Source organism: Alosa pseudoharengus, unplaced genomic scaffold (assembly GCF_046254945.1).
Source record: "Alosa pseudoharengus isolate Yale_2024_CS ecotype anadromous, Long Island Sound unplaced genomic scaffold, YU_APseudo_1.1 YU_APseudo_1.1_scf_2, whole genome shotgun sequence".
Taxonomy (NCBI): domain Eukaryota; kingdom Metazoa; phylum Chordata; class Actinopteri; order Clupeiformes; family Clupeidae; genus Alosa; species Alosa pseudoharengus.
Window position 1 is genome coordinate 10,999,188 of NW_027468663.1, and position 27,633 is coordinate 11,026,820.

At 42.4% G+C, this 27,633-nt stretch overlaps 2 protein-coding genes across 4 annotated transcripts in view; both read right to left on the reverse strand.

Moving 5' to 3' along the window:
* Positions 1-326: 326 nt before the first annotated feature.
* On the reverse strand, positions 327-21,256 carry arhgef18a (rho/rac guanine nucleotide exchange factor (GEF) 18a). 3 transcript variants are annotated; one of them, XM_076293688.1, is made up of 20 exons: positions 21,104-21,256; positions 15,714-15,894; positions 14,844-14,944; positions 13,456-13,596; positions 12,304-12,548; positions 9,561-9,686; positions 9,309-9,426; positions 8,881-9,135; positions 8,702-8,778; positions 8,409-8,587; positions 6,228-6,304; positions 5,800-5,985; positions 5,038-5,205; positions 4,651-4,751; positions 4,217-4,279; positions 4,069-4,116; positions 3,367-3,840; positions 2,595-2,928; positions 2,247-2,348; positions 327-1,812 (listed from the first exon to the last, which is right to left on the reverse strand). In XM_076293688.1, exons 3-20 carry the CDS (start codon positions 14,920-14,922, stop codon positions 1,661-1,663), a joined length of 2,925 nt encoding a protein of 974 aa, XP_076149803.1. In that variant the 5' UTR covers positions 14,923-14,944; positions 15,714-15,894; positions 21,104-21,256; the 3' UTR covers positions 327-1,660. The 3 variants fall into 3 exon arrangements, with proteins under 3 accessions (XP_076149803.1, XP_076149805.1, XP_076149802.1); XM_076293690.1 differs by having other exon boundaries at positions 4,651-4,748; positions 13,456-13,599; XM_076293687.1 differs by having other exon boundaries at positions 13,456-13,599.
* Positions 21,257-26,014: 4,758 nt separating this feature from the next.
* insra (insulin receptor a) overlaps positions 26,015-27,633 on the reverse strand; it is a 58,126-nt gene continuing 56,507 nt past the window's right edge. The window contains exon 21 of the mRNA XM_076293691.1: positions 26,015-26,401. Within this exon, the coding sequence (XP_076149806.1) occupies positions 26,047-26,401 (355 nt within the window). The 3' untranslated portion in view covers positions 26,015-26,046. The remainder of the gene's footprint in view (positions 26,402-27,633) is intronic.

The window sequence follows — 27,633 nt, forward strand, 5'->3', positions numbered from 1 at the left end:
CCGCAGCCTCCCCGCCTGTGCTGTCATACTGATCAGTACTGAGTGGGCATTGAGCTGCTGCTGCTGCTGCTCTGTGTGTATGTGAGAGAGAGGAGGGGGGGGGGGGGGGGGTGCTTCCACTAAAACTAAAGCTTTCTTCGTAGATCTCATCTCAACACTGCCTGCTGCCTGTACTGTTGCTGGAAACGGTCTGACAAGACAAAGCAGTTTAGCTTTCTGGTTGAGTGCGTTTCTCGATCTGTAACAAATATGTAGTCTAGCATCCAAGAAAGACAACATATTGACCTAATTGGAAAGAATGTTATTGGAATTAGGCTACCAGAATCTGCAAGATATTTTATTTACAGAACAATAAATAGAGAAAAGATGCCTTCACCAAAGAGATGTATTCTCATAAAACCCCTTTATTTATCACATGAATGCAGAGGAAGCAATTGCCTGCACGCCACTGTCACAATTACTTTACAACTATACAATGTTACAGACTTCATAGACAATGGATATTTACACATTTTCACTAGCTTTTAAGGGAATCTGCAAAGTTGTCTTTTGATAGTTTTGTGCATTTAAAGTAAACATGACTTTCACTTGATCAAATTCACCTTGACACCCATTCTGCAGTACAGCAGAAAGAATACTACCAAATAGTTGATAACAGCCCTTTACATCATCTTTTTGGCCATCAATACCCAGAAAGGACTCAATAGTAGGCTGAGATTAAAACTCTAAACACATATTCTCTATTTACACCAGAAGTACAGAAAATATCAGATTAAGGTATCCAGACTGGTACACAGATGGAGAAATGTCATAAACAAGACATGTCCATATAATACTCATGTCCCATGACATGAACAAAAAAAAAAAAAAACCTGATAAATCATACATAGCACAGACTGATTTCTCCTAGCATGAGCCACATATATATGTAGCACTGTACAGCCCTGTCTGAAGTATATAGCATTGCATTTTGCATGGAGCATTTTGGCATGACTGTATTATAGCTCATAAAAGTGTTGTTCTGCATATTAACATTGCAATATGCAACTCTACTATTATTTTAATAATGACAGTCAGACTAGACAGATTTAATGCAACCAGCTTTGCCAGGAAACATGATTAAAATAATAAGTACCAAAATCTTATCAGACAAAGGTAATATCAAACTATGTACACACCAACGACCATGACATGCATGAACTTTATAATCAACATGCTATTCAAGGGCAGGATATTCTCTATATACATTGCGCAGGCCACAGTTAGTAAGTAATGGTAAATGGAATGATTTAGACTTTGTACTGACCTCCATATGACCTAGCCAAGCCCTGTTTTGGCACATCTGGAAGAAGGTGAGATGATAGCTGAGCACCGTAAGGCTTGTCAGTGAAGCGCTAAAAACATTTGGCTGGGTTTGTGGCGAGAAGACAAACTGACAACCAGCATAAAAATTAAAGCCAAAATGATCAAATTAAAGAATGAGAATACCGATAAAACCAAACAACTCACATTGTCTAAAAATGGAGGGTCCTCTCTGTAATAAGAATACAGCACTTAGAGTACAAAGACACTACCTATACAGTGGACCAAGTCACGTTGTCAAGGATTAAAAATAGTCTGTGCTTTTCCCAGTCTTTTGATCCACACATTTGCGTGGAGATTAAAAGAATATAATGTCCTCCTTAGGAGTGCCGCTTCCTTTTTTGTGGCGTGACTGTGGGTCTTGGGATTGGGACTGACCGGCTTTCCTGCGCGTACTGGCAGCATGAGAGGGTTTCGAGTTGGACGGCTTGTCTGGACGCACAAAGGTATCTGAAAGAGGAAAATATTATTTTCCTAAGTGATTGGAGTCAGTGGAGTGAGATGCCAAATGTTCCACATTCACGTGATGGTTTTGGGACTTTCAAGACATGTTTTAAGACTCATCTGTTCATCTGATACATAATTAATTAATTAATTAATTATCTTATAGAGTTATGGTTTGTATGTTTATGGATTTTGTTCATATGACATATGACATCAACAGCTATATGTTATATGTTCACATTATTTTCATTGTTCATATTTGCTGTTATTATTACTATTATACTTAATGTAGGCTTTTCAAATAATCATGTTTTACTAATCGTGTTGATACTTGTAGGTGGCTTTGGACAAAAACATTAAATATAAACATAAACATTATGTCAGTTGTTTGTAGCTCCTGTGGTGTCCAGGCTGGAGAGAAGGGCAGCTTCCAGTCTTACCTGGATGGAGATGGCGAGGACTGCTGGCCCTTTTGGACTTCAGGCTGCCTCCCTCCTTCCCTGTCACTTTGATAGGTATAACCTGGGATACTTCAATGGAGGCTAATGGACAGAGAGGAGATGAGGGAAAAAAACACTGTTTTGACACACTAGCATATATAATACCAGTAATATGAATGTGAAGATGCGTGTATATGATGTGTGTATAATGTATGTATTCATGTAATGTTATGTATTTACGTCACTCTGGGTAAAGGAATCTGCTTAAATGAATTAACGTGAATGCAAATAACATGCACTTCTTCTTTACACTTAAGAATGGCAGCCAGTAGTGAGAATGAGACTCACCAGCGCTGTTGGTGCGATGGTGGGACTTGCTCTTGCCACCCTTCTCCTTGCCCTTGATGAGGGCCAGCTTGGTGGGGATCTGCTGCTGAATGGGGCCGCCCTTGTGGGCCTGGTTGGTGGTGCTGATCAGGTGCATGGGCACCTCCGTCTTGGTGGAGGAGGGGCTGATGATGGAGGGGCTGATGCTCTCGCGGCGCGGCGGCACCTCCGGGGGCTTCTCCAGGAAGCTGGAGGTGGCCTGGGACAGGCTGGGCCGCAAGTGGGGCTTGCGGAAGAGGTCCTCTCCAGTGCTGGTCATCAGTGGCCAGTCGTCAGTGGTTGCATGGGAGAATGACTGCAGAGGGGAGGGTTACACAATGTAAAACAACAGAGATGACAAAGCTATAATGTGGAAGATTTGGTTATGTTTTTACAATATGCTTACACCAAGCTGGAAAGTACTGACTGGTATGTTTAACTTCACAATGACCCCACAACTTTAATTGAATTTGAAGATGGATGATCCCAAAACTCATTACCTACAAAAAATTACCTCTAAAAGTGGCTTATTGCTGTTTAGGTTTTAAATGTTAAATAATATTATTGGAGAAATTATCATCACAATCCTCAGTTAAAAATTGGAGCGTTAAGAATTGCTATTTGCACATGCATCAACATTGATATTTAGTAAGGCTGACGTAACAGTAGTCCAAACATCTTGTCTGAGAGTTTCCATTGGCACCAAAACCCTGCTGGTTTGGCCCCAGCTGATTCCCATGCGCGGGCGCCCCACCTGTACGGCCTCGTAGCTGAAGTGTCCCGGGCTGCAGATGGTGTTGGACTTCTTCGCCTTCTCCAGCTTCTTGCGCTGCTGCTCCAGCTCCTCGCGCTGCTTCTCCACGGTGCGCGTGGCTTCGCGCAGACGCTCCAGGTCCTGCTGATAGTCCTGCCGATGCCGCTGGAGTTCGTCCCTCTCGGCGGTCAGCTGCGCCTCCTGCCGCTCGCACTCCTCGCGCCGCTGCCGCAGCTCGGCGTCGGCCGTCTCGGCCAGCAGCTGCTGCTGCCGCCGCTCGCGCTCCCAGCGTTCCTGCTCCTGCCGGTGCTGGTTCTGCAGCCGCTGGAAGTTGGCCTGTTCCTCGCGATGGCGCTCCAGGTTGCGCTGGCGCTCCTGCTCCAGGAGCATGTTGCCGCGTTGACGGCTGGCCCGATCGCCGCTGCCGGTGGCGCGCAGGAGCTCTGAGCTAGTGTCGTGCTCAGTGATGACTGCCTGGGGGGTGGGAGGTGGGATAACATCATGTCTGACTATGACAATCACTGTGACAGAGTTTTTACAAAAAGTAAAGGATCTGTTACACCCAAAACACGCCCAATGATGATATTACCAAAATACAACTTTATATATGTATGTGTAAAATAAACAAACACATTAGGACAGTGAACAAAACCAGGAAAAATAAAATGAATGTCTGAAAACACAAAACTGAGAGTCACATACCTGTAGGCTGTAGAGTTTTTGGCTGATTGCCATCAGCATCTCCGAGAACTAACAGAGGAGGAAAAAACAATCAGGATGAATGAAGAGGTAAGATCGATTTCAGTCACTTATGTTTGAGGAGTAAGGAGTTCATATAAGCAATGTTCACCTCTGCCTTTGGGAATGGGGCTAAGTCCACACGGCCCACGCCAGCGGTGACCTCTTCGTCAGCCTGTACAGTGAAGATCGGTCAGAGTCAATAAGCTGCATAGCTGCAGCCTCAGCCCTGCGTTTGCCGACATCAAGCTTTATTTGAGTTTTATCAGCATCAATGTGTGTCTTTAGGGTTAGCCAGGCTCCACTGTTTACATACAAGATCAAAGTGAAGCAGTGTCCATAAAGAAAGCTGATATAAGCTACAGGAACGATAAGCATGGCAGCCTCATTGGTGTCTCTAATGTCAGCACATAAGGGTCCACACCAGACTATGCTGACACAGTATTTGGACCAGATCTAAACACGGCACTGTCACCACCTCATTAACCACCATCAGGGCTCTTCACTGGGCTCTTCACTGGGCTCATAATTGCTCTGGGGACCTACCGACAGCTCCGTGCCCTCTGTGGGGTAGTGCTCCCTGACCAGGGGGTCAGAGCTGGGACGCTGGTTCCTCTCTCGGCCCTCTGCCCGCGGGTCACCATCTACTACACCACACAGTCACACGTTAACCCTTAACATGCCAAACACGCATCCATAACTTGGTTACAGTACTTTGAGTACCAATATAAATATAATACTAGAAAATTACATGGAGATTAGAGTGGATATTTGTGTATGCCTAGATTTATCACACTAACTGAATAGAAAAGAATATATAACAATGTAAAACACACATTACCTATATTTAATCTGAAATACATTAATATTATTACATATATTAATTATAAGTTAATATAACAACAATACTAATATCATATTAATATTACTCACTCCTCCTGAGGTGGTCGTAGCCCTGGAAGGTCTGAGTTCTCCTGGGTAGCGCTGCCAGCTCTGGGCTCATCTCCGTGTGCGGTGCACTGTTCCGCTCTGGGCTCATCTGCGTGTGCGGTGCACTGTTCTGCTGCTCTCCTGTCATTAGCAGACCCTGTAAGGCCTCCACTGGGGAAACAGAAGATGGGAAGAGCCCTTCAGTGACCGCCGTAATGAGGTGATGAGGTTTTAACAGGCCTGGGCAGATTCATGGCCCACTTCTCAGACAAATGAAAAAAGATAATGTCCGCAACACTGCTTTTGACTCCCAATATTTAATGCAACGTTTCGACACTGCTGGGTCTTCTTCAGGCAAAATGATCATTTTGCCTGAAGAAGACCCAGCAGGGTCGAAACGTTGCATTAAATATTGGGAGTCAAAAGCAGTGTTGCGGACATTATCTTTTTTCATTTGAGTATAGTTTCCTTTGTCCTGCACCTGCCAGAAGGTGGGATGTGCACACATTAACTGTTTGCCCCCACTTCTCAGACACACAATCACATTAAGATTTATTTACACTCTAGAAATTAGTTTTCATTGTCTTTTTTCATTTAGACAGTGAGGTTTTCACTTGCATCATGTTCCAATTATGGAACAGCCATTTGTGTCAGTTAACTATCAAAGAACAGTTAGGAAATTACCTAATACATTGTACAAATCATTGTTGATGATGAATGACCACTGGAATCAGGCACTTAGATCTCATTGGCCAAGTCTCTCACCATCAGCTATTGCTCCTAAAAGCAGTTGCTCCCCCTGCTGGAGGTCTGGGGCAGTGCCACGCAGCAGCAGGCGGCGGTATGCTGTTGTGTCGTCCACACCTGCCACTGTCTCTGTTAGTGCTGCAAAGACCTGCAACTTCTCTTCAAGGAGCCGCACAATCTGGTTATCTCTCATGTATAGATGCTCTGTTCACAAAGATATACAATATATCAGTTTACAGATTCTTTTCAGATGGCTGATGCATTCAGAACTATGCATTAGAGAGAAGATTTAAAAAATGCTCCTACAATCTACAATTTAGGCCAGAATAATTCAAAGCTGTTCTAGCATGTTGCAAAGACAAAATCCAGAACGGTACATTCTGAATGAGAGGAGCTTCCATCAGAAAGCTATGGACGGTCCATTCCACCATCTTGAGTTATGTTACCTTGGAAGTCTCTTAGCCTCGCTGCAATGGCCTCATCCTGCTCACTAACCAGCTCCTCATCTACATCCTCTGGGCAGCTGGAACACAACAAAAAAGAACATTTCAGAGGGTGCACTGAATGAACTCCTGTTACATTCAGTCATTTAAGCTGACACATAACTCAATATGCCACCCAACTCTCGGTACAGGCCAAAGTTATCTTTTGTCTCGTCCACTACTGAAACGCCCTTCAAATGGACCTCCTGGCTTGCATGGTGAAACCTTCTGGTTTACCCAGAACATGGCCAAAACCAGCCAGAAAGGGCATGTTAGCCCCCCTGGTCATTGAGCTCCACTGGCTATCTATTCCCACCCACACTAAATTCAAGGCACTAATGCTTACTTACAAAATGATTTCTGGGTCTGCACCCACTTCCTCGAAAGCCCTCATAAAGGCTTATACCACCCCTTGGCCACTGCGTTCCTCCATGGAATGATGCCAGGCTCTGTCGTCCATACACACACGGCTATAGACTATTCTTGTTTGTGGCTCCCTGATGCTGGAATGAGCTACCAATTGCTACCAAGGCTGGGCCACTCCTCTCCATCAAGAAACTGCAGTATGTTTAATCGTAGCCCCTACATCATGATGATGTGCATTGTGCAGCTAGATTATCGCCAATTTATCACCTTATTAACAGGAGGCATTCCTAAAATTGTAATATTGTGGAAAAGTCCATTGCCTGGCCAGACTGAGAGATTATAGCAGGGGTCTCAATCTCCTGTCCCAATTCCGGCCCGAGACCTAATGTCAAAACAATAATGTAATTCGGACCTTGAGGGTATTTTTAATTGCGACAAACAACAACAGTGGTTAAAATAGACGGTAGATCCAACTACGGTGACATTTTTTGTGGGCAGCCGTGCCCTACTGGTTAGCGCTTCGGACTTGTAACCGGAGGGTTGCCGGTTTGAACCCCGACCAGTTGGCACCAGCGCCGCTGTTGTTGCAGGCAGCTCACTGCGCCGGGATTATTGTGTGCTTCACCTCACTGTGTGCTGAGTGTGTTTCACTAATTCACGGATTGGGGTAAATGCAGAGACCAAATTTCCCTCACAGGATCAAAAGAGTATATATATACTTACTAATACTTGTACTAATAATTTTGCACAAATTGAAGCAGAAATAGGCCGACACCAAATGTTGAAAAAACTTTCACGTGTGATGAAGTCTTGGGTAGGCTATGTTATTCACCTATTCTGATTCTCAAGGAGAGTATCTGCCTTTTGGAGATTATGAGAATACGACGGTGTCCACTAAGCATACCATGCTTATTTCGACCCTCTGCCCAACATAGCTGGCAGTGGTAATCGTGATGATAGTGTCCGTAATGGACGTGGTACAGACAGCAGGGGTAGTAAAAATATGGCTCTGAAGAACTACAGTCACCCACGATAGGAACTCATTTGACCAGGCTACTTTATTGTAGGCCTATAATAACGGTTTGTGGTTATAGGCTAGTAATAGTTTACTATTGTTGGTTTACATCTTAGACCTGTTTTCCTGTTAATTTGTTTTATGGGTAATATGACAAAAAACAAAGTAAACCTGCTCAAATACAGTATGTTCAACAGCCAGTATTTACTGAAAGGTGGATAATTTGAGGTGCTTACCATCCAGTGGCAAATTAGATGGGTACATTTACCCCCTTCATAAACTTTGTTTGTTGCTTATACTCAAAGATTTTTATATTTACAGTAGGACTTTATCTCTGACCACTTTCAAACCTTTTGAAATTTTAATGTCAAAATCCAATGATGTTGTTTTCTTAACCCTGGCGCCTAAAGTTTGCCATGCAGGTTTAAATAAGTTATGAGAGGAAAATATTTTTATTTGGTGTGAAACACACACAAACTGTAATCATCAAGATTAGAATAGTTATGATTAAAACAAATGGCTTGAAATAATTCACTTTGGGTATAATGAATCTAGATTATATGAAAAGTTTCACTTTTTGAAATAAATTAAGGGGGAAAATGAAAATTTTCCATGATATTCACATTTTTTTGAAGATGCCCCTGTAGATGTGATATACCGGTAAGTATGAGCGCTCCTGGGGCACCTTGCTATTGTTATAGTGATGTGTTCTACCAGCATTCACAGCATGAACTCTTTAATACATCTGTCCACATGGGACTCACCTGGCAATGGCCTCCCCGATGTGGTTCATCCAGGTGTCCCGCTCTTCTCTGGACCCTGTGAGGACCTCACACATCTCTGGCAAGTCTGACGAGGCGCAGATCAGAAACATGGCCTTCTCATCTAGTGCCACATTACGCACGATCAGCTTCTGGAGGGGCATCACGGACGACTTGTTGTCCTGAGGTCAGGGAAGACAAACCAGGGTTGGACCGGTTGGTGGCATTCCAAAAATGCAAGTCTTTTACCCACCACTTTATATTTAACACTTCAATGCTCATGAGCGCCCACTAACCACGGAGAAAAAAACATATTTCTGGTCTTTCTCCTGCAATAATATCAGCACATCTGAGAGTAACACAGTGAGGACATCTGAAAAACACACAAAAACACAGTTAGAGAAAAAACAATCTCATCCTAATGGCATTTGTTCCTATATATTGTCTCCCACACTTAATATCCCAGGCGTGCCACCTTTCAGCCGCCCGGAGGAGGTCCTGCAGTTGACGGTGCCCTCATGCAGCAGCTTGCGGTCCCCACGCAGGAGATCCTCTCTGCGGAACTCGCGTCCGTCCCCCATCCTGCCCAGCGACTTGGGATCCATCCTGCCAGCGATGTCCCGCAGTCGCTGGGCCTTCTCGTACTCATTGACCAGGCCGTCCACCTGCATGATGGTGCCCTTGATGAGGCCCAGCGCCCGCACCAGCTCCTCATGTTCCTCTGTGCCAGCTGGGGACAGAGCGGTCAGAGGGTGTGTAGTGAATAGGAGGTACGACATGGGGGTACGACATGGGGGTACGACATTGGGGTACAACATTGTCAGCATCAGTAATGAAGAGATTGTAATCTACATCAGTAATGAAGAGTTTGTAATCTACATCAGTAATGAAGAGTTTGGTTACCCTCAGTGTTCTTGATAATGCGCTCCACCAGTACAGGGTATTTGGTGATGCGCTGTGTGACCAGAAGAATACACGCAGGCACCTCTAATCGCCTCACAATGGTCAGCTGACTGATTTTCTACAATATGGATAGACATAGTAACAATCATTGATATATCTAGTTATCATTTTTCTTTGGGAAAAAAAGCTCTACAATGCTCTGCTATGAATGAATAAACGATGAAAGAACATTGAAATCGATTGGATTAATACCCGCATCATGTACTGCAATTTCTTGTTGCTTTGGACTTGCTCTCTGTAGTAGCCGACAGCATCATTGTGATGACTGCAGAAACCTCCATAGTTCTCCTTCATCAATACTCCCATCTCCCCTGAAAACTTCACAGGAGATAATTGCCACGTTGACTGTCAGTCACAACACCACTTCTTGACAAGCTGAAGTGTTTAATGAAGCATGTTAAAATTTGACATTCGAGCAATTTACACTGTCACATTTAACACATTCTACTTCCTTAAGTAAAATATTTTAAGTTTAGAAAACGCTTTCCAGTGAAAGAATGTTTGACGTTTGTTTGAGTGCTGGCAAAGGAAAACCCTACAGCTTAAATCCACATAGCTGTGGTCCTAAGAGAATGACATCATTGTCATGCCTCTCATTCCTGGAGCCACCCAAAGGTGCTGCTGGTGTGCTGGTAGTAGTCCAGTCATTTTAGGAGAAAGGGTTGAACAAATTGCAACACAAGCAAAATTAACTGATTTTGTATCCTCAATATGTCCTGAGTAAGGGAAAAAAAGCCCCGAAGAATCCCAATAGGGGAAAGTTTAGAAAAAGACCTAAATATACCCTATTCATGCGCCTATACAGTATTTCTCTGACGCAAATAGGGGGAAAAAATTAACCTTCACATATCACCATGAAAATTACTGAGTTGATTACTTACATCAAGACAAACAAAAAATGTATTATACGTTTTTTGAAATTGTTTGTTAACATACGCAAACAGGGCATAATGTAATTATGTATAGCTAATGTATAGTGACCCAAAACTAATTGCAACATTTGACAAAGAAATTGTCCAAGGCATGGAGGAAGATAATACATGTCTTAACTGGTATTATATCTCATCTAGAGGGTATATGCTTATATAAAATATATAGTTTATGGTGTTTAATTAGTTTTCCCTGGACAGTATAGGCCAAAATGTATCCACTTTACACTAGATTTGCCTTTACAGAATAGAGGGAAATGTATTGTGCATGGCATAGAGGAAGATGGGAAATGTCTTAAATGGTGTTATATCTCCTCTAGAGGCTATATGCTTATAGAAAATATATAGTTTATGGTTTTTAATTTGTTTTCCCTGGACAGTATAGGCCAAAATGTATCTACTTTACACTAGATTCGCCTTTACAGAATAGAGGGGTATAGTGCATGGCATAGAGGAAGATGGGAAATGTCTTAAATGGTGTTATATCTCCTCTAGAGGGTATATGCTTATAGAAAATATATGGTTTATGGTGTTTAATTTGTTTCTCTTAATAGTGCAGGCCAAATTGTATCAGCTGTTCACTTGATTCGCCTATACAGAATAGAGGAGTATGTGTTATGCATGGTATGGAGGAAGATGGGACATAAGTTGATTGATGCTATATTTCATGTACAGTGCATATGCTTTTAGAATATGTATAGTTTTGACTGTTCTATGACTTTGGTAAAACCAAGACCCATGCATAGGCATGCATTGTTAATTATTCATCTTAAACTATATTTATTAGTATGGCATTTTTGCCAGATGTCACAACAATAAAGTCACTTGGAGGCTAACTGCAGTTATCCCATCTGCACCCTTCTGTCGAATTAGGACATGATCATGTCCATCTTCAACTTTGCCTTCACAATTTTCCTGCATTCACTAACATAAACATACTGTGCTGTCCGATTATTGTTTTAGACAAAAATTGTGCAAAGTAAAGGGGCATCATACAGGCCCCTCTGATTGGACAGACAGTACAGTATATCAGTCAACCCCTGGGCAAGAGGTCAATTACTATAAGACTTGGACTGATACTTTAGTGTGATATACTGTATGTTTCAGTGACCTCTAAATCAGATTACGTAAACACCAAAACCACTTTCCTAGGATGAATAATGCCTAACTATGTGTTTGTACAGATTACACATTGTGGAACACTTACATGCAAAAACCCACTTGGCTCTATTTAAAGATTCAACAACCATTTCCATTGATTCAAAGGGCCACAATGTAAAAATAGACACCAATTTTGCAACAAACCAGTCTGAAATAAGCCAAAGGAACTCTTTGAAAATAAAAGAAGGTTCCTCAACAATGCAAGATTCTAAAATTCCATGTTAAGTTAGATGGGGTCAGATATTCTTTAGAATGTGTATTCTACAACATTCTAATTACAGTTTTGTCAGTATTTGCTGAAGAATAATGCATAAAACAACCCTCATTTTAACATATTTCCACCAACTGGATTTTCATGGTCTTTTACTATGGTGATTGAAATATAAAAATGTGAAAATAAATTCTGTTGCAATTAGTTTTGGGTCAGACCTTTGCCTGGACTATTAGCTCCGTTGTGGTATTTACAAATTAACTATACGTAATTACATTATGCCCTGTTTGCCCATGTTAACAAACAATTTCAAAAAACGTATAATACATTTTTTGTTTGTCTTGATGTAAGTAATCAACTCAGTAATTTTCATGGTGATATGTGAAGGTTAATTTTTCCCCCCTATTTGCGTGAGAGAAATACTGTATAGGCGCATGAATAGGGTATATTTGGGTCTTTTTCGAAACTTTCCCCTATCGGGATTCTTCGGGGCTTTTTTTCCCTTACTCAGGACATATTGAGGATTCAAAATCAGTTAAGTTTGCTTGTGTTGCAATTTGTTCAACCTTGACCCCTATTTTGACTTAAAATGACTGGACTATAGGGGCAGGCAGACGCTGATTTGACTACTAACCTGTGAGCAGAGGATGTCTCCCAGGCGCTGGATGCAGTAGTTGTTCTCGCTGCCGGGCTCCTGAGACTGCAGCCGGCGCTCTTTGAGGCAGCGCAGGAAGTGCTGGTGGATCTCCAGCAGACTGTCCACCGGGGGCAGCAGCCGCTGGAGCCGGGCCTCGTCCAGCACGCTGCGCATCTCCCGCGAAAACACGCCCAGCATGATCTTCAGTGTACGCACGTAGTTTATCTCCGTCTGGATCAGCTCTGAAACCAGATCACCGTCATTATCTCAACACAAATAGAATGATATTTACTAGGACCCTTTTAACAGTGCTGAAAGTAAAATAATAAAAAAAAACACCTCTGTAATTAGTAATTTACATTTACAATTATTCATTTGGCAGATGCATTTATCCAACTTCCAATCTTACAGTAATGGAATAACATTTAAGCTACAGAGCTACAACTACAACAATATAATAACATGTATGCTATTAACTAAGCTGTTATTTAAGCATTTTAAGATTTAAACTTTTAAACTACAGAGGTATAGCCACAGCATTAGAATAACGATTAAACTAGAGTGCAGAGTAGTCTATAGCTAGAAATTACCACTGCATCTGTCAACTAGTAGTAGAGTATAGGAGTGATTACATATTTATCAATGTTCTGCTTTCATCTTTCATACTGTATTGCCCATGTTGTCTTCTATACTTCAGACAGTTTGTAAGACGTCTATGTAAACCCAGCTAAGTGCGTCTCTGAGAAACAAGCAGTTGAGAACAGTGTGTAAGGCTTCAGTCAGTCAGCAGTGGGAGTCTTATAGGTGATGACACATGACACTCATGAGAGAGAGACATCTACGTCACTATGGCAGCTGCTGAGCGAGTAAGAAGAAAGGTAGTCTATTTGTTTGATCATCAAAGATTATAAATAAAAGCCAAAGAGAAATACACACAGAGAACTTTTATAACCAGGAAACAAAACTGTGAAATAAAATTGTGAAATTACAACAATCTGGAAAATGAACGTAACTTTTTATGTAACTTATAACTGCTTATTAGTACAATAAACAACATGAACAAAGATCTAACACAGATGTAACACTTGTACTGGTATCATTGTACTTCAAACAATACTGAGTGGAGAACAGGACCCTTTATAGACTCACCATAAATGACCTCTTGTCTCTTGATGGCCTCCTTCTGTAGCTGCTTCATGTACTGCTGGTCTACACTCAGACCCCAGGTCTCCACCTCGAAGCCCTGCACATCCGCCTCCAGACTTGCCCGCAAGTCAGTGTAGTGGGGATCTACTAATAACATCCATCATAACCAACACACACACACACACGCACACGCACACGCACACAGTTTACATACCCTGTACATACACATGCTAAAGTTGACTAAAAAGAGGAATAAAAAAGCTTTTGGAAATTGATCTCAATGCCTTAATAAAAAAAAAAGAGGAAAAATCCAACCTTTAAGGACACCAATATCCTTTGTGAATAATGTATCGTAAATAAATACATGTTCTTCCTTAGAATACAGAAAATAGAATGGGGTGGCGGTGGTAGTGTAGTGGTTAAGGAGCTGGGCTAGCGTGCAGTAGCCTGAAAGTTGTCGGTTCAATTCCTGGCTTCCACCGTTGTGTCCTTGAGCAAGGCACTTAACCCCAAGTTGCTCCGAAGACAATGTGATCCCTTATAATATAGCTGACATAAGTCACTTTGGTCAAAAAGTGTCTGCTAAATATAATGTAATGTAATGTAAAGAATACAGGGGGCATAAGTATACTTACCCCTGTTAAATTCCCTTAGAGGCAGGCAGATTTTTATTGTTAAATGCCAGTTATTTCATGGATCCAGGATACAATGCATCCTGATAAAGTTCACTTGGCCTTTGGAATTAAAATAGCCGCACACATCACATACCCTTCACCATACCTCACGATTGGCATGGGGTACTTTCCATAAGATCATATCTCAATGCAAATCAAACCAGCTATTAGGCTAACTGAAATAAAACTATGCCAATCTCCAGGTATGGTGAAGGGTATGTGATGATGTGATTTTTATGTATGTGATATGTTATTCCTCTTTTTAGTCTTTACTTTTAACTTTAGCATGTGTACAGTATGTACAAGGTATGTAAAAAGTATGAGCACAACTGCATAAATAAATACACTTATATTATTACTTTATGCTGATGCATGTAATTTGTTTGCTTCGGATTCCCAATGGGTCCCTGACTATGGCCTGGGTTCTGCATAAGCCAATGCGTCCCTGACTATGAGCTGGGTTCTGCACAAGCCAATGGGGCCCTGACTATGAGCTGGGTTCTGCACAAGCCAATGGGTCCCTGACTGTGAGCTGGGTTCTGCACAAGGTTCTTCCTGTTAGAAGGGAGTTGTTCTTTGGTACTTACTCCAGGGGGTTCAGGCTCTGGGTTCTGTCAAATACCTTGAGACAATTTCACTTCTTACAGTTGCCACTTAAATGAAAACAAATATCTTGCCTGCCATTGACAGGCATCATTATAAAGGGATGGAGCCCACCTTCAATGTTGATGGGCTCTATTTGGGATGAGATGAAGGATTCCTCCAGCCTCAGTTTGATTGCGTCTATCTCATCCATCGTTCTCAGCTGGAGGACTAATCTGCACAGAAGAGTGTAGAGCAGAAAGGGCTGAAGATGACCGACTCTGTTATCAAAATAGTGTTTGCATTACCTTTATACAGAAAAATAAACTGATAGCCTACATGTCTTCAACACAGACAGATGTATCCTTTTGAGCTACTTCACTGGAAGTACACAGACAGACTTGTGAGGCCCACCAGAATCAGATATATGGTGTAATCCATTTGTCAAATGAGCTCGTCTTTTAAGTAGTAAGTAGTCTGAAAAAACGGAAGTTACGCAAAATGATGTGACGGCACACCCCCCCTAAACTCGTCTGAAGAGAAGCGATCTCATACATTACAAGTCAAGGGACCCCCAGTTCACGGCGAGTTCTTACAACAAGTAAGTTACATCTTTTCACAAATTACAAGTTGTCACAGTTAGCATGTACAAATGGAACGCACAAATAAGTAAGTATGTATGTAAGTATATATACTCTTTTGATCCCGTGAGGGAAATTTGGTCTCTGCATTTATCCCAATCCATGAATTAGTGAAACACACAGTGAGGTGAAGCACACACTAATCCCGGCGCAGTGAGCTGCCTGCAACAACAGCGGCGCTCGGGGAGCAGTGAGGGGTTAGGTGCCTTGCTCAAGGGCACTTCAGCCGTGCCTACTGGTCTGGGTTCGAACCGGCAACCCTCCGGTTACAAGTTCCAAAGCGCTAACCAGTAGGCCACGGCTGCCCCCTGAAAGCAAATAGCACCCTCACCCCACTGCCCTACAGCCACTGAGGGAGTCTCACCTCTGAAGCTCTGGAGGTGTGGCTGATGCAGCAGAGGCTCAGGGGCCGGGCACAGGCATCCTGCTGCTCCTGTCTGGATGGGGGGTAGGGACGTGTGGGGGCCGACGCTGCTCCTGTCTGGATGGGGGGTAGGGACGTGTGGGGGCCGACGCTGCGGGTCTGGGATAGCCCCGTGTCAGAGCTGTGGATCAAGCAGAAAGGATAAGGGTCAAAGAGGGGTCATCTTAAGGCCGTAAAAAGATCCTTCTCCAATCAAAAGCGAAAAGAATGTGGCTTAGATAAACAGAAAGGACAAGATAAGTGTGAAGTCTTTGGGAACAAACTAACTGGAGGGATGCCGGTAACATAAAAGCCGGTGGGAATTCACCTGACAAATTTCACTGGCTACATATTAACAAGGCTTTATGGTTTAGTGCTTACATTTAAAAAGTGAGCAGAAAGCAAATCAATTGTATGGTTGTAGTGGGACAGTTCACACAAGGTACACAAGTAGTTGTGAGAAATGTTGGTCTAAAACCATCTATCTACACGTGTAAGGCATAACAAACACCAACAACACACTCTAGCAACACACAGTTTGCCAACTGCTGTCTTTTAGTGATAAATGTGTGCAGTGAAAGCTGTTCTTACATTTTGTGACCTTGTTCAATACTACACTGTGCAAGTCAATACAGCTGGCGGGAATGTGTTTTTGTTTATCTTTCATTCACATGACCACATACCATAAGAATAAATGAAACCAAGATTCGTTGTCTATAAAACACCATAAAAACTATATAAAAATAAAATGTGGCAAATGGTAAGTGTAAGGACAAGCCTGTCAAGTCAGTCAGACCTGCTTGAGCACAGGATGAAGGGAAGAAGAGGAAGCGATCAAAAGAAATATTCTGAAAACACCACCTTAACCACCAACATCTTAAACTGTATGTCAACAGTCATTCTGAAAACACCACCTTAACCACCAACATCTTAAACTGTATGTCAACAGTCCCAGTGTGACAAATCCTGTTTGTTTTGCTGCATCAGATCATGCCACTTCCTTTAACTACACATCTACCCAAATCTGAAATTGTGTAAATGGAGATCATGCATTACATTGCGCATCCACAAATGTCCTAATCTTATGTCCAATTCCAATGTACTGGTACACTCACAGTCATAATCAGCGCAGGCGGACATTCCCACTGTTAATAAATATTATTTAGATAGACTAAATAAATCATTTACATAAATATTTAATAAATTGAAAATTTCTATTTCTTTACTTGGGCAATCTGTGAGGTTGTGGTGAGGCTGATTGAACAACAACAACTGCTTCTTTTTTTACTTAAACAGACCTTTCTATTCAGCAAAGGACACTGGATAAAGTGTCAATAAAATAAAGAAAATAATCTGATGACAACAATACACACAGTGACGAAGGCCGAAACGATTTTGGAGTGCGACCATTTAGATTTTTTTGAGTTTCTAAACAGTTTGTTGGATCACGCACTCACTGAGAACAAACGGGAGAGCGTGTTGTTTGGAAGAAGGAGTTTAACAACAATTATATAGTAATTAACTTAAGACCAGAATCATATAATAAGATGGCAGTATTGTTGAAGGGCTCTGCTGAAAAGCAAACCAGAAAAAAACTGGTTTGAAGAGTTGCTGGGATCATCTGACCATGGTGCAAGAAGTGCAGGCACAGTACTTATGGGAAAGCCAGAGCCAAACCCTTAATAATGCTTAGACCAACAACACTTAAGGCTCCGTCAGCAACAGCAAAAGATCTGGAAGGATGGACAGTGAGCAGATCCGTCCCAGAAGAATGCGAAGCGCGAGTGGGAGAACGGGATTGAAGTAGGCAGGACAGATAGATTAGGAAAGGAGGTGGGGGTGGACGCTTACTTGGGAACCCGAAGGAGCGCTCTTTACTGACCACAAAGACAGACAAGGAGAGGCCATGCTTATTCATTAGACAAGAGTTTGCTGTTGACAAACCCATGTGAGAGCAGCAGTGCGAGGCCATAGCTAACACTGAGTACAGAGGAAGCAGAGAGCAAAAAACTACTGACAGATTTCAGGGGAACATTGAGGAGGAGAGCCTTGGTGTGAGTTAGGGAGCCGCTTCATACAGAAGCGACAATTTAAAACCTAGATCTGCATGAGGGAGGAAACAGGCCAATAGGCTATCAGACCCACACAAAGTGTTAAGTGATCCTATCCAAGATAAGAGACAGTGGACATCAGCGACTCTTTCAGCCGTCTGTACAGAGCAGAAGTTGAAAATGAGCTCAACACCAGAGGACGTCACAAGTAGTCTCAACACTGCAGACAGTAACCACCTCAAATTCCTCTGATGTATCAGGAAACTACAAATGATCTGACTGAGCATATCACAGAGGAAATACCCCAGGCAAGCTTATAAGTAGAAGGGAAGGTGATTAGCTGCCATGCACTTGAGGTTTGCTCTACAAAACTACCTCATTCATATGCACCAGTATTCACAGTCTAGGGGAGCTGGCTACACAAGTCACGCCTGTGAAAGTGCTGTGCTCACCACAAACTATGATAGTGATTATTTTTCATTTATACAGTTGCATATTTCTCAAACCCATATTAAAAAATAAAACACTACACGACTACAAACACCAGCACAACTACAAACATCAGACGTACAAAGAGCTACTGTTAGCTAGCCAACTTGTTAACTGCTACCTATATTTGGCCAATTTGTGCAGTAATGTTGTGCTGTGGTTCTGATATTGTTATTCATGCTAGCAATGAACATTTCCAGTGGAAAATCACTGTTTAACTAAGTAGTTTTCAATTCACATTTTAATACAGACAAAGAAATATGACTTCTGACTGAAAGAAAATCTACTCTGCACACCGGTCCACATCTACACGAATGACTAATCACAAGCGTGCTTCAACTTATCTATTGGTTTTGGGTAGAACAAACACAAAGACTGTAAACAAAGGCAGCGCAGGTCTTGCTCAACCATTTCAGTCTTGTGTCAGTGTATCTGTCAAACAAACACAGGCACTCTGCTCACAGTGTGTCAGCATGTGTGTGTGTGTGTGTGTGTGTTCCATCTTAACACTATTCCCTGACTTTGTTTTGCAGCAGTAGTGGGTAGGCATATTCCCTGACTGGTTTTCCTGTTCCACCTGTGTACAGAAAGACTGTCAGCAGCGGTTCCAACCAACCCCCATCCCCCTCAAGGGCCACACTGGGCAGGCCAGGAAGCCAACCCAAGACTGGGGCAGGTGCACATCTCCTATCTACTGCACTCCTCCTAAACAGGAAAAGCAGGCTGGCCAGGTATGCTGTATTATGACAGGTGGAAGTGATGCCTGACCTACCATATGCTCCTTCACTCACTTTCCCTACAAAAGTGTTTGTGTTCATTTCCCAATGACATGCTCTGATACCACTACAGGGCAACATTACTGAATAAACATGAATTTTATGTTTATTTTTGGTAGGAAATTGCATCCTGTTATTATATGTTATTATATAGCCTATTATATTTATGTTACTATTTATATTCATTTTTATAACAGCTAGAGTGCAAATTACAAAATATAAAACCTGTCAAATTCAGTGCTCTGAGGTAATTATGTACAGTATTTTCCGGACTATAAGTCGCACCGGAGTATAAGTCGCACCAGTCAAAAAATGTGTCATGAAGAGGAAAAAAAAAAAAAAAATATATATATATATATATATATATATATATATATATATATATATATGTTGCACCTGAGTCGCAGGACCAGCCAAACTATGAAAAAAAGTGTGACTTATAGTTCGGAAAATACGGTAATCTTAGGTGTTCATATACTCCATGGGGGTTATTTATATGGCATATACTGCCTTCTTAACTATAGGTATCTACTCACATGTGTATTGATGTACAAATACACTAAGTAGTTCTACTCCTGATGCCAGACAAAAAGTGGTTTTGCAAGACATCCTACAGGGAAATGTCAGTGTGTATGGTGATCATGTTTCACATAGGGGAAAACAGCATAGACAAAGCACAAATGATGAATCTACTGTATGTTCCTCAACAGTGATTTACAACAGCATGTCAAAGCGCATGTTTCATGGCTCTCCTCCATCAACCTCTGCGGGGGCCTCATTGCACTGTTTGTCTTCCAAGTCAAAAGCATCCCCCCTTCCCTCCAGATACTTGCCATGCACAGAGGAACACTGTATACATTAAAGACAGACAGATTTCCTGTTTCCTAGGCTCCACGCTGGGGCAGGGGGGATCCCGGTGGTGCAGGCCTAATCCCCGGAGACGGACTGAACTCTAATGCTCCCTGAGCAGAGCCTCCAGTGGGCCCAATTATCACCATGTGACCAGACTGCAGAGGACCAGCCAGGCCAGAGGTATGGTTCTTACACACACACACACACACACACACACACACACACACACACACACACACACACACACACACACACACACACCACATAACTGAGAGAAATCTCAGCTTCAGCTACAGCTACTGTAGATGGGGGAAGAGGTGGATGATGGCACACACACATTCACATTTGGTGTGGTAATGCACGTTCACACAACCCAGCAGCACCAGGATAAACAAAGTGCAAGTTAATTATCAATTCAGGATACTAAAACCAAGGTCGTGTTATTTCGACTGGGGACAGACCTGGCTACAGTGTCTATTGGGGTGAAAATACCAGGTAGTGAAAACATCCCTAAAGCCAATATTACAGACCATGACATCAGCGAAACCTGCATGCCATCTAATAGCCTACACGAGAAAGCTCTTTCATGAGCGGGGAATGAATGGAATGCTAAGGTGAAAAGTAGCCCACTGACAACACGCTGACCTCCATTCTCTGCGACTTAAGGAGTGACACTGACAGTCCACCATAAACAAATGTAGGCTACAGATTGTTTTAATTTAAAGCTCATTTACCATTTAAAAATGGTTGCGTAGAATTGATAACAGGCCCAACTAAAGTTTGGAATGTCAAAAACAACAAAACAAGAACAAATACCGACGTCAAATTACACGAAGTTATGTCAAAACAAAGATGAATCCGTCTACTTTACAAAAATAAAGTGAAATCTAGACTAGTCTTAACGACATAGTAGGCTAAACAAACTAGAAAATCACTCCCCGATCCACCAATAACAGAAAACACAGACAAGGGCTTGATATCAAAATCGAAGGAAGCATCCCTACTTCGGAAAAGTAGCAAGGTGGTTGATAGAATGGCTACTAATAACGAGGAGTAGGCTAAGGATAGGCTAGGCTATATGTAAATCGTGCTTTTGTAAGATCTGCGACAACTTCAATAAGAAAACGAAACAACTTTCCAGAAAAGCGCTGAAAGTTCCAAGTCTCTTATTAATGTCTCTTACCATCTTTGGAATTTCCATCGTTGATCAGCGACGACCGTAAACAAATCTTTTTCAAAATGTCAGTCTCAGTTGTGAGGTTTGTCGTGAACAGATTAGATTGATATTGTGCGCTGAAGTAACAAGTGCACAGCACTGTGGGAAAAAGCTCCCACACTGCGGAATTATTCAGATGAGCCCGTTCCCTTTCCTCACAAGGCATCATGGGAAAACAATTCACCATGCAGCGTTACAATCACATTCCACAAGTCCGCAAGACTTGTAGCTCGCTAGTTTTATTAAAAAGACATTGGTTCCAACGTGGACTCAGTCGAATTATGGGCCATCATTCCTTCCGATTCCGTATTCATCCGATTAAATGATTATGAAGACCAAAATAAGAGATTTTCCCCCAAACAAATGACCTACCGTGACGTCATCCTGTACCACTCACATTCTGTACCACTCACTGCCCTTAATTAGACTACCAGAGCCCTTATTAGACATTCTCTGAGGCTACTCAAATAAATAATAATTAAAAAAACGCATGGCAAACAATGAACAATGTAAGAAGGAAAAGTTATGTGAAAAATCCTTTTAAATTGCCGTGGTAGACAGCAAGGATGTTCTAAAGAATCTTCTAACTCATTGGAATTGTATATTAACGTAACGTTGGAAACAAAATAATTTCGAATGAACTGCGCCTCCATGGTTTCCAATAACAAACAAGGATAAACTCGTCTTCACACCAAAATACGGGCAGCTGACAGGATCAAACTCACCATCATCCAGATAACATTTTATGGTCCTCATAATTGCCTGCTGCAAGGTGAGTTTGTTTCTTGAGCATGCAGTGACATAGGCTGATTAATTGTTGTCTAGTTTAAGATTTTAGGTAAGGCTTTAGGTAGGCCTAAGTTATTTAACGTAGAGGCTAAGGTAACTTAGGCCTATGCATAGATACATCAGTTACTTACAAAAATGTGTTTTACATTATGCTGAGGTCAGGTCGCAGAGACAAACAGCAGTCATGTCAGGTTTTTTGGATGTAAAATTTTTTTGTAATTTAGATAGTTTGATTTTTTCCTCTGTTCAGAAGAGTGTTGCCAATGTGAATGTACCAACTTGAAACAAAGATTCTGCAATACTTTTCAGTAACCTTGGCCAGGACAGTTGGTGTTTTCATTATCAACACATCATTTACCCGAAACTGGAACATGAGGAAGAAGAGGCCTCCAGAGCAGGTCTCTGTACTTCAGGCAGTTAGAGTCTCCCAGGCACCAGAGAAATTCGGAGAGAAAGACTCAGGGTGGCCTAACAGGGCATCTGGAAAAGGGGACACAGAGGGGTTCAGAAGGCGTGGTCCGACTGGACAGGTCGACGCTGTGCATGGGTGTGGGGACAGGAGGCAGCCCAGTCAGTCAGGCCCTAGGCCCGGCAAAGTGGTGCTGCTGAGAAGAGGTCCAACAGGCTCCACTGCTAGCAGCAGCAGCACCACCACCACCACCAATAAAAAAGTCACGCCAAAGAAGAAGGTGGAGTGGATCCCCTACACATCTGCTCCCTCCAGCCCAGTGCTCAGCTCTGTGTGGCTCTACAGGCATCGCAGGAAGTGTACCGAGCACAGAAAGCCCAGTCCCGCAGCCCCCACAGACCAGCTTGACAACCTCAGCCTAAACCAGCCCCTCCTCCGCATGGACATGGAGAGACCGGGCGCCGGGAAGGGATCCCAAGTGCTGGGGTTCAGAGCTGCCAGCTGGACTGAGAGCAAAGCAGCTCCGGAGGCCTGGGGACAGGAGTGTCAGGAGCCTTGGGTGTCCAGATACCCACCCTCAGTGGGGCCCAGGGAAGAGGCCGAGGCTCAGGCGGAGAGCCCCGACCAGGATGGGGGTTGTTACTATAGCGCTGCTCCGGGTTCCAGTGGGGGTATGATGCCCTTCCGGCGGAAGAAGAGCACCAACCTGCGGCCGAGTGTGTCCTGGGCAGACGACGACTACTGGGCCAGCTGGGACGACTGGAATGTGGTCATCGACTGGGGGGACAATGGACCCTCTAAGCGCAGGGGTAGGAACCGCAACCGGGAGGGCAAGAGAAGTAGCAACCGTTGGGGTAACAAGGGCTGCCAGAGGTAACCACGGTAACAGCAGTCAGTGGTGGTGTCTCTGGTGTGCACATACGACGGCCATCTGGCTAAACTCCTCTTTTGTCTGGATGACATTTTAGAAGTAGACACTGATAATAAAGATATATTTTTTTATTTTAAAAAGTGTCCTTGAATTTGGTTGAGTTCAGGTGTCAATGTTAGATGATGTGCTGCAGTGCCCCCATGTGGGATGAGGTAGAGTAACTTGTACTGTATTCTGAGTTGTTTTTGAGGCCTGTAGCCAATCAAATCAATGCAGTTTATTTCAAAACATAACTGGTTAATAGTCTGAGAAATTTCAAATGTGGGTGCACCAAACAATAATTAGAATGATTTTAAATGCCAAGGAAGATTTTCTTTTCAAAATCCATTATACGTCGCTCTCAAGACTGAAGTCAGGATGTAACTGGATATTAAACGGTCAGATGAAAGTTACTGAAATTGTTCAGGATGGTTTGTGACTATGAAATTTCCACGAGAACCCAACCAAAATTATGCACTTATCGTCAACCTTTTGAGGACAAGTGCTACATCAATTTCCACAGAAACACAAATAAAAACAAGTCAGTAAAGGCCGAAACAGTACAAAGAATTATTCGACTACTTTGGTCATTTTGTTTTACATAATGTGGCATATGTTTATTATTTACATTACAGCGGCCTGTACAGTTGCAGAGGTTATGTTGTGAAACCCATGAAAAATGGTAAAACGGTGGCCACAAGTGAAGAGCAGCCAAACTGAGAGTAAAACCATGTGTATAGCAACACTTGCATTGGATCAATGAATTTGTGCAACCAAACTTCAGATGATTCATCCCCGACACACAGAGGCAGACAGTGACAGGAAGGCCTCCGATATGTGAAATCCAACCACGGCAGACAACACATGAGATTCTGCATAAACAATGTTGTTCACTTGCGAAGAGTCAATCATAGTCCACTGTTGGTCACTGTTCCACTGGACTCAGGACCATTTTACTCACAAATACCTCCATTGGGTAACTGTTCCTGAGTAATGCTTTCATGTACACAGACATTTTTAATGTATTTTTTTTTCTTTTTTATAAGAAAAAATAAATCTCAGTCCATACCAGTCCTTTACTCTTTATGTGGAGTCAAACAGTCATTCCAGCATATCTTCTTTCAACTATAATCAAAGTGAAAAAATAAGGATTTTTCCTTTTAATAAAATACCCCTTGCTGCCCTTCCTGTTGCCTTTCCTTCATTACTTTTCAGAGCCAAACTGTCTTATTTCTTTCTGGTTTTTGTGAATGTAGTGTCTTTTGCGATACTCGTGTGGACATAAACATTTTCTTTTTCGACAGTTATACCAACAAACGAACAAGCAAACAAAGAGCAAACCACAATCAACTGAGGGCTCTGACCACGCAAGAAATGACAACCATGCCCAGGAGCTCTTCTTGAATGCACCTCACTGCTTTCTTTTTTTATTTACAGCAGTATTTCAAATGATCTTGAAATTAAGCGCTGACATCTGAATCCAAAGGCATCTAAAATACTTCTCCTGTGTCTGATAGAAAAACAAAAACAAAAAAAGACAAAAACGAGCAATCGGTGCGATTGGCAGATCAGATATCCAGAGGATGATTAGTAGGATTTTTTTGGATTAGAAAAAATAAAGATTAGAGACAAACATGTAAAAACATCTCTACAAACGGCAATAACCTCTTTTTTCTGAATGACAACATATCAACTATGTACAAAAAACATCAATAATATATTTATATATACTTTTCATTTCTATCCCCACTAAAATATATCAAAGCAGCAACTATTGGTCAATCTGAGGAACCCCTGTCAAATGTTCTGAAAACAGTTTAAATATCCTTCAGCTGTAATGTAAGAACACAAGAGGAAAAAAAACTGAAAGAAAAAGTAAATAAATTAAAAAGTAATGTCCCAAAAAAAAAAGAAAAAAAAAAGACTGTTCATTCTCTGTTAAGGTTTGGAATACTGGAGGAGAAAAAAAGCCAGGGGTGGGGGGTTCCCAGCACACACCTCTCATCCGCACTGCTCCCCCTGGGAAGAGTTTTGTTCATGGATGGGTGGAGCAGGACCATAATCCCACAGTTCCCAAAAGCTTCCGGTTGTTTGCCACTGACACTTCGGAGACAGAAAGCAAGACACACACACACACACACACACACACACACACACACACACACCTCTACTGTATGTTCATAGGCCACAGAGACGATAAGGCCACTTCAGCTCCTGGAGAAAAATCCAGCATGGGAGGGGGTTGGATTGTGTGTGTGTGTGAGTGTGTGTGTGTTTGTGTAAGGGGCCCATGGTGGACAGTCTGTTTAAGGTGGTGTAGTTAAGCAGCCTTTTTGGTTTTTTTTAATGAGGTTAATTTCACAGTTTGTTCCATTTGACCAGTCCTGGAAACTTGGCAATATTTATTTTTTTTTTTAAAAAAGGATGAAAAAACAAATCTGAAGTCAGGTGAGAAGCAGAAACGTCCATTTTCAGCTTAAATACAAAAGAGGGCCAGCTCACCCTGCTTTGTCAGACTGTGGCAGCAGAGAGGATAGAAGAAGAAGAAGAAGAAGAAGAAGAAGAAGAAGAAGAAGAAAAAGTCCTGAGATCATTTGATTTGTTTTCTGAAGAGCCACTGTAGAGCGTGATAAAAGTGAAATCTATAAAACAACGAACCAAAAAAAAGGTAATATATAGCTGTGTGTTTCTGTGATTTAGGGGGTCTGTGGGATGGGGGGGGGGGGGGGGGGGGGGTGTGTGTGTGTGTGTGTGTGTGTGTGTGTGTGTGTGGGGGGGGTTGTCAGGAGCGAGAGGGCAATATCAGGAGGGGCTGGAGCGCGGCAGGGATAAAATGCGTCCGTTCTTTTTGCCGCCGTTCATATGTGTGTAGGGCACATGCTCCTCGTAGCTGCCCCTCAGGCCTACCGACGAGCCCTCGTCCCCGGCCAGGCTGGCCTCGCGCTGCGAGTAGGACGATGGGTCCAGCGGGATGCTCTCCATGTTCTCCAGGTCCATGTCGAAGTCCTCGGTCTCCGGAGGCTTGTTCTCCTCACTGTAGTAGAAGGAGACCTCCTGGAAGGAGGGGTGCAGGTCCTTCCGGAGCATCTCGATGATCTCCTGGAAGGGTGGCCGCATCTTGGGGTTGTAGTGCCAGCACATCTGCATCAGGCTGTGTCTGCAGTGGGGTGGACAGGAGGGAGAGGACATATGGGGGTGAGTTGAAGTGCACTCACTTATGACAGAGTCTCAGTCATTTACCGGTGAAACAGACCATAATACTTCAGCACTTGTCCATGTGCTTTTTACATTTACAGTTATCTATTTAGCAGACACTGTTGTCCAAAGTGACTTACATATGACAACTACAACCCCAAAACAGAAAAAGTTGGGACATTGTGTAAAATGCAAATAAAAACAGAATGTGATAAGATACAAGTCTCGTAAACCAATATTTATCAGCAAAAAGGACATAGACAATATATCAAATACTGAAAATGAAAATTTGGACTATTTCATGGAAAATATATGTTACAAAGCAACATGTTTCAAAAAAAGTTGGGACGGGAGCATATTTACCACTGTGCTGCTTCACCTCTTCAAATAACAACATTCTGTAAATGTTTAGGAACTGAAGAGACCAATTGCTAGAGTTTTGAGAGTGAAATGTTGTCCTATTACTCCCCGATATAGGATTTCAGTTGCTGGGGTATTCTAAGTCATGTTTTTCATTCCATTATGCACCTAATTTGACAAATGGACTGCAGACAGGCCATTTCAGCACCTGGACTCATCATTTATGGAGAAATACTGTTTAAATATGTGCAGAATTAATTTTGGCATTGTTTTCCTGAAATATTCAAGGTCTTCCCATGGAAAAGACATTGCCTGGATGGCAATATATGTTGCTCAAAAATCTATAAGTCATTCAGAATTTATTGAGCTTTGTCAAATGTGCAAGATGCTTATGCTGTAGGCACTAATGCTCCTCCACACCATCATAGATGTTGGGTTTTGAACTGAGCACTAAAACAAGTTGGATAGGTTGGATACTTGGAAAGGCCCTTTCCTCTTAGCCCCGATGAGTCCATGATTTCAAAAAAGAATGATTGGTCTAACCATAGGACCTTTTTCCATGTTACCTCAGTTATTTTAAACAAGCTTAGGCCCAGATAAGACGGTGGTATTTTCTGTATCATGTCTCAATACAATGTTGGCTGTTTTGATTGTTACAATTGTGGCTGTAGTTTTCGAATTGAGTATCAAACTGTGCACATAGACAATGGTTATCAGGGGTTTTCCTGAACCCCAACATTGACAGGTCTGGAAACAGGTCTGGTGTTGATGCAGTGCCATCTGAGGTCCAAAAGACCATGGCCATCCAATATGTTTTTCAGCTCTTTCCCTTGT

Excerpts from the sequence above, each read along its gene's own strand:
- arhgef18a (XM_076293687.1), bottom strand. The coding sequence starts at position 14,922 with ATGGATGAGATAGACGCAATCAAACTGAGGCTGGAGGAATCCTTCATC. Across the intron at positions 5,986-6,227 it reads GAGGCTAAGAGACTTCCAAG|AGCATCTATACATGAGAGAT; the intron begins GTAACATAACTC and ends CTTTGTGAACAG. Across the intron at positions 1,813-2,246 it reads TCCTCGCCATCTCCATCCAG|ATACCTTTGTGCGTCCAGAC; the intron begins GTAAGACTGGAA and ends TTCCTCTTTCAG.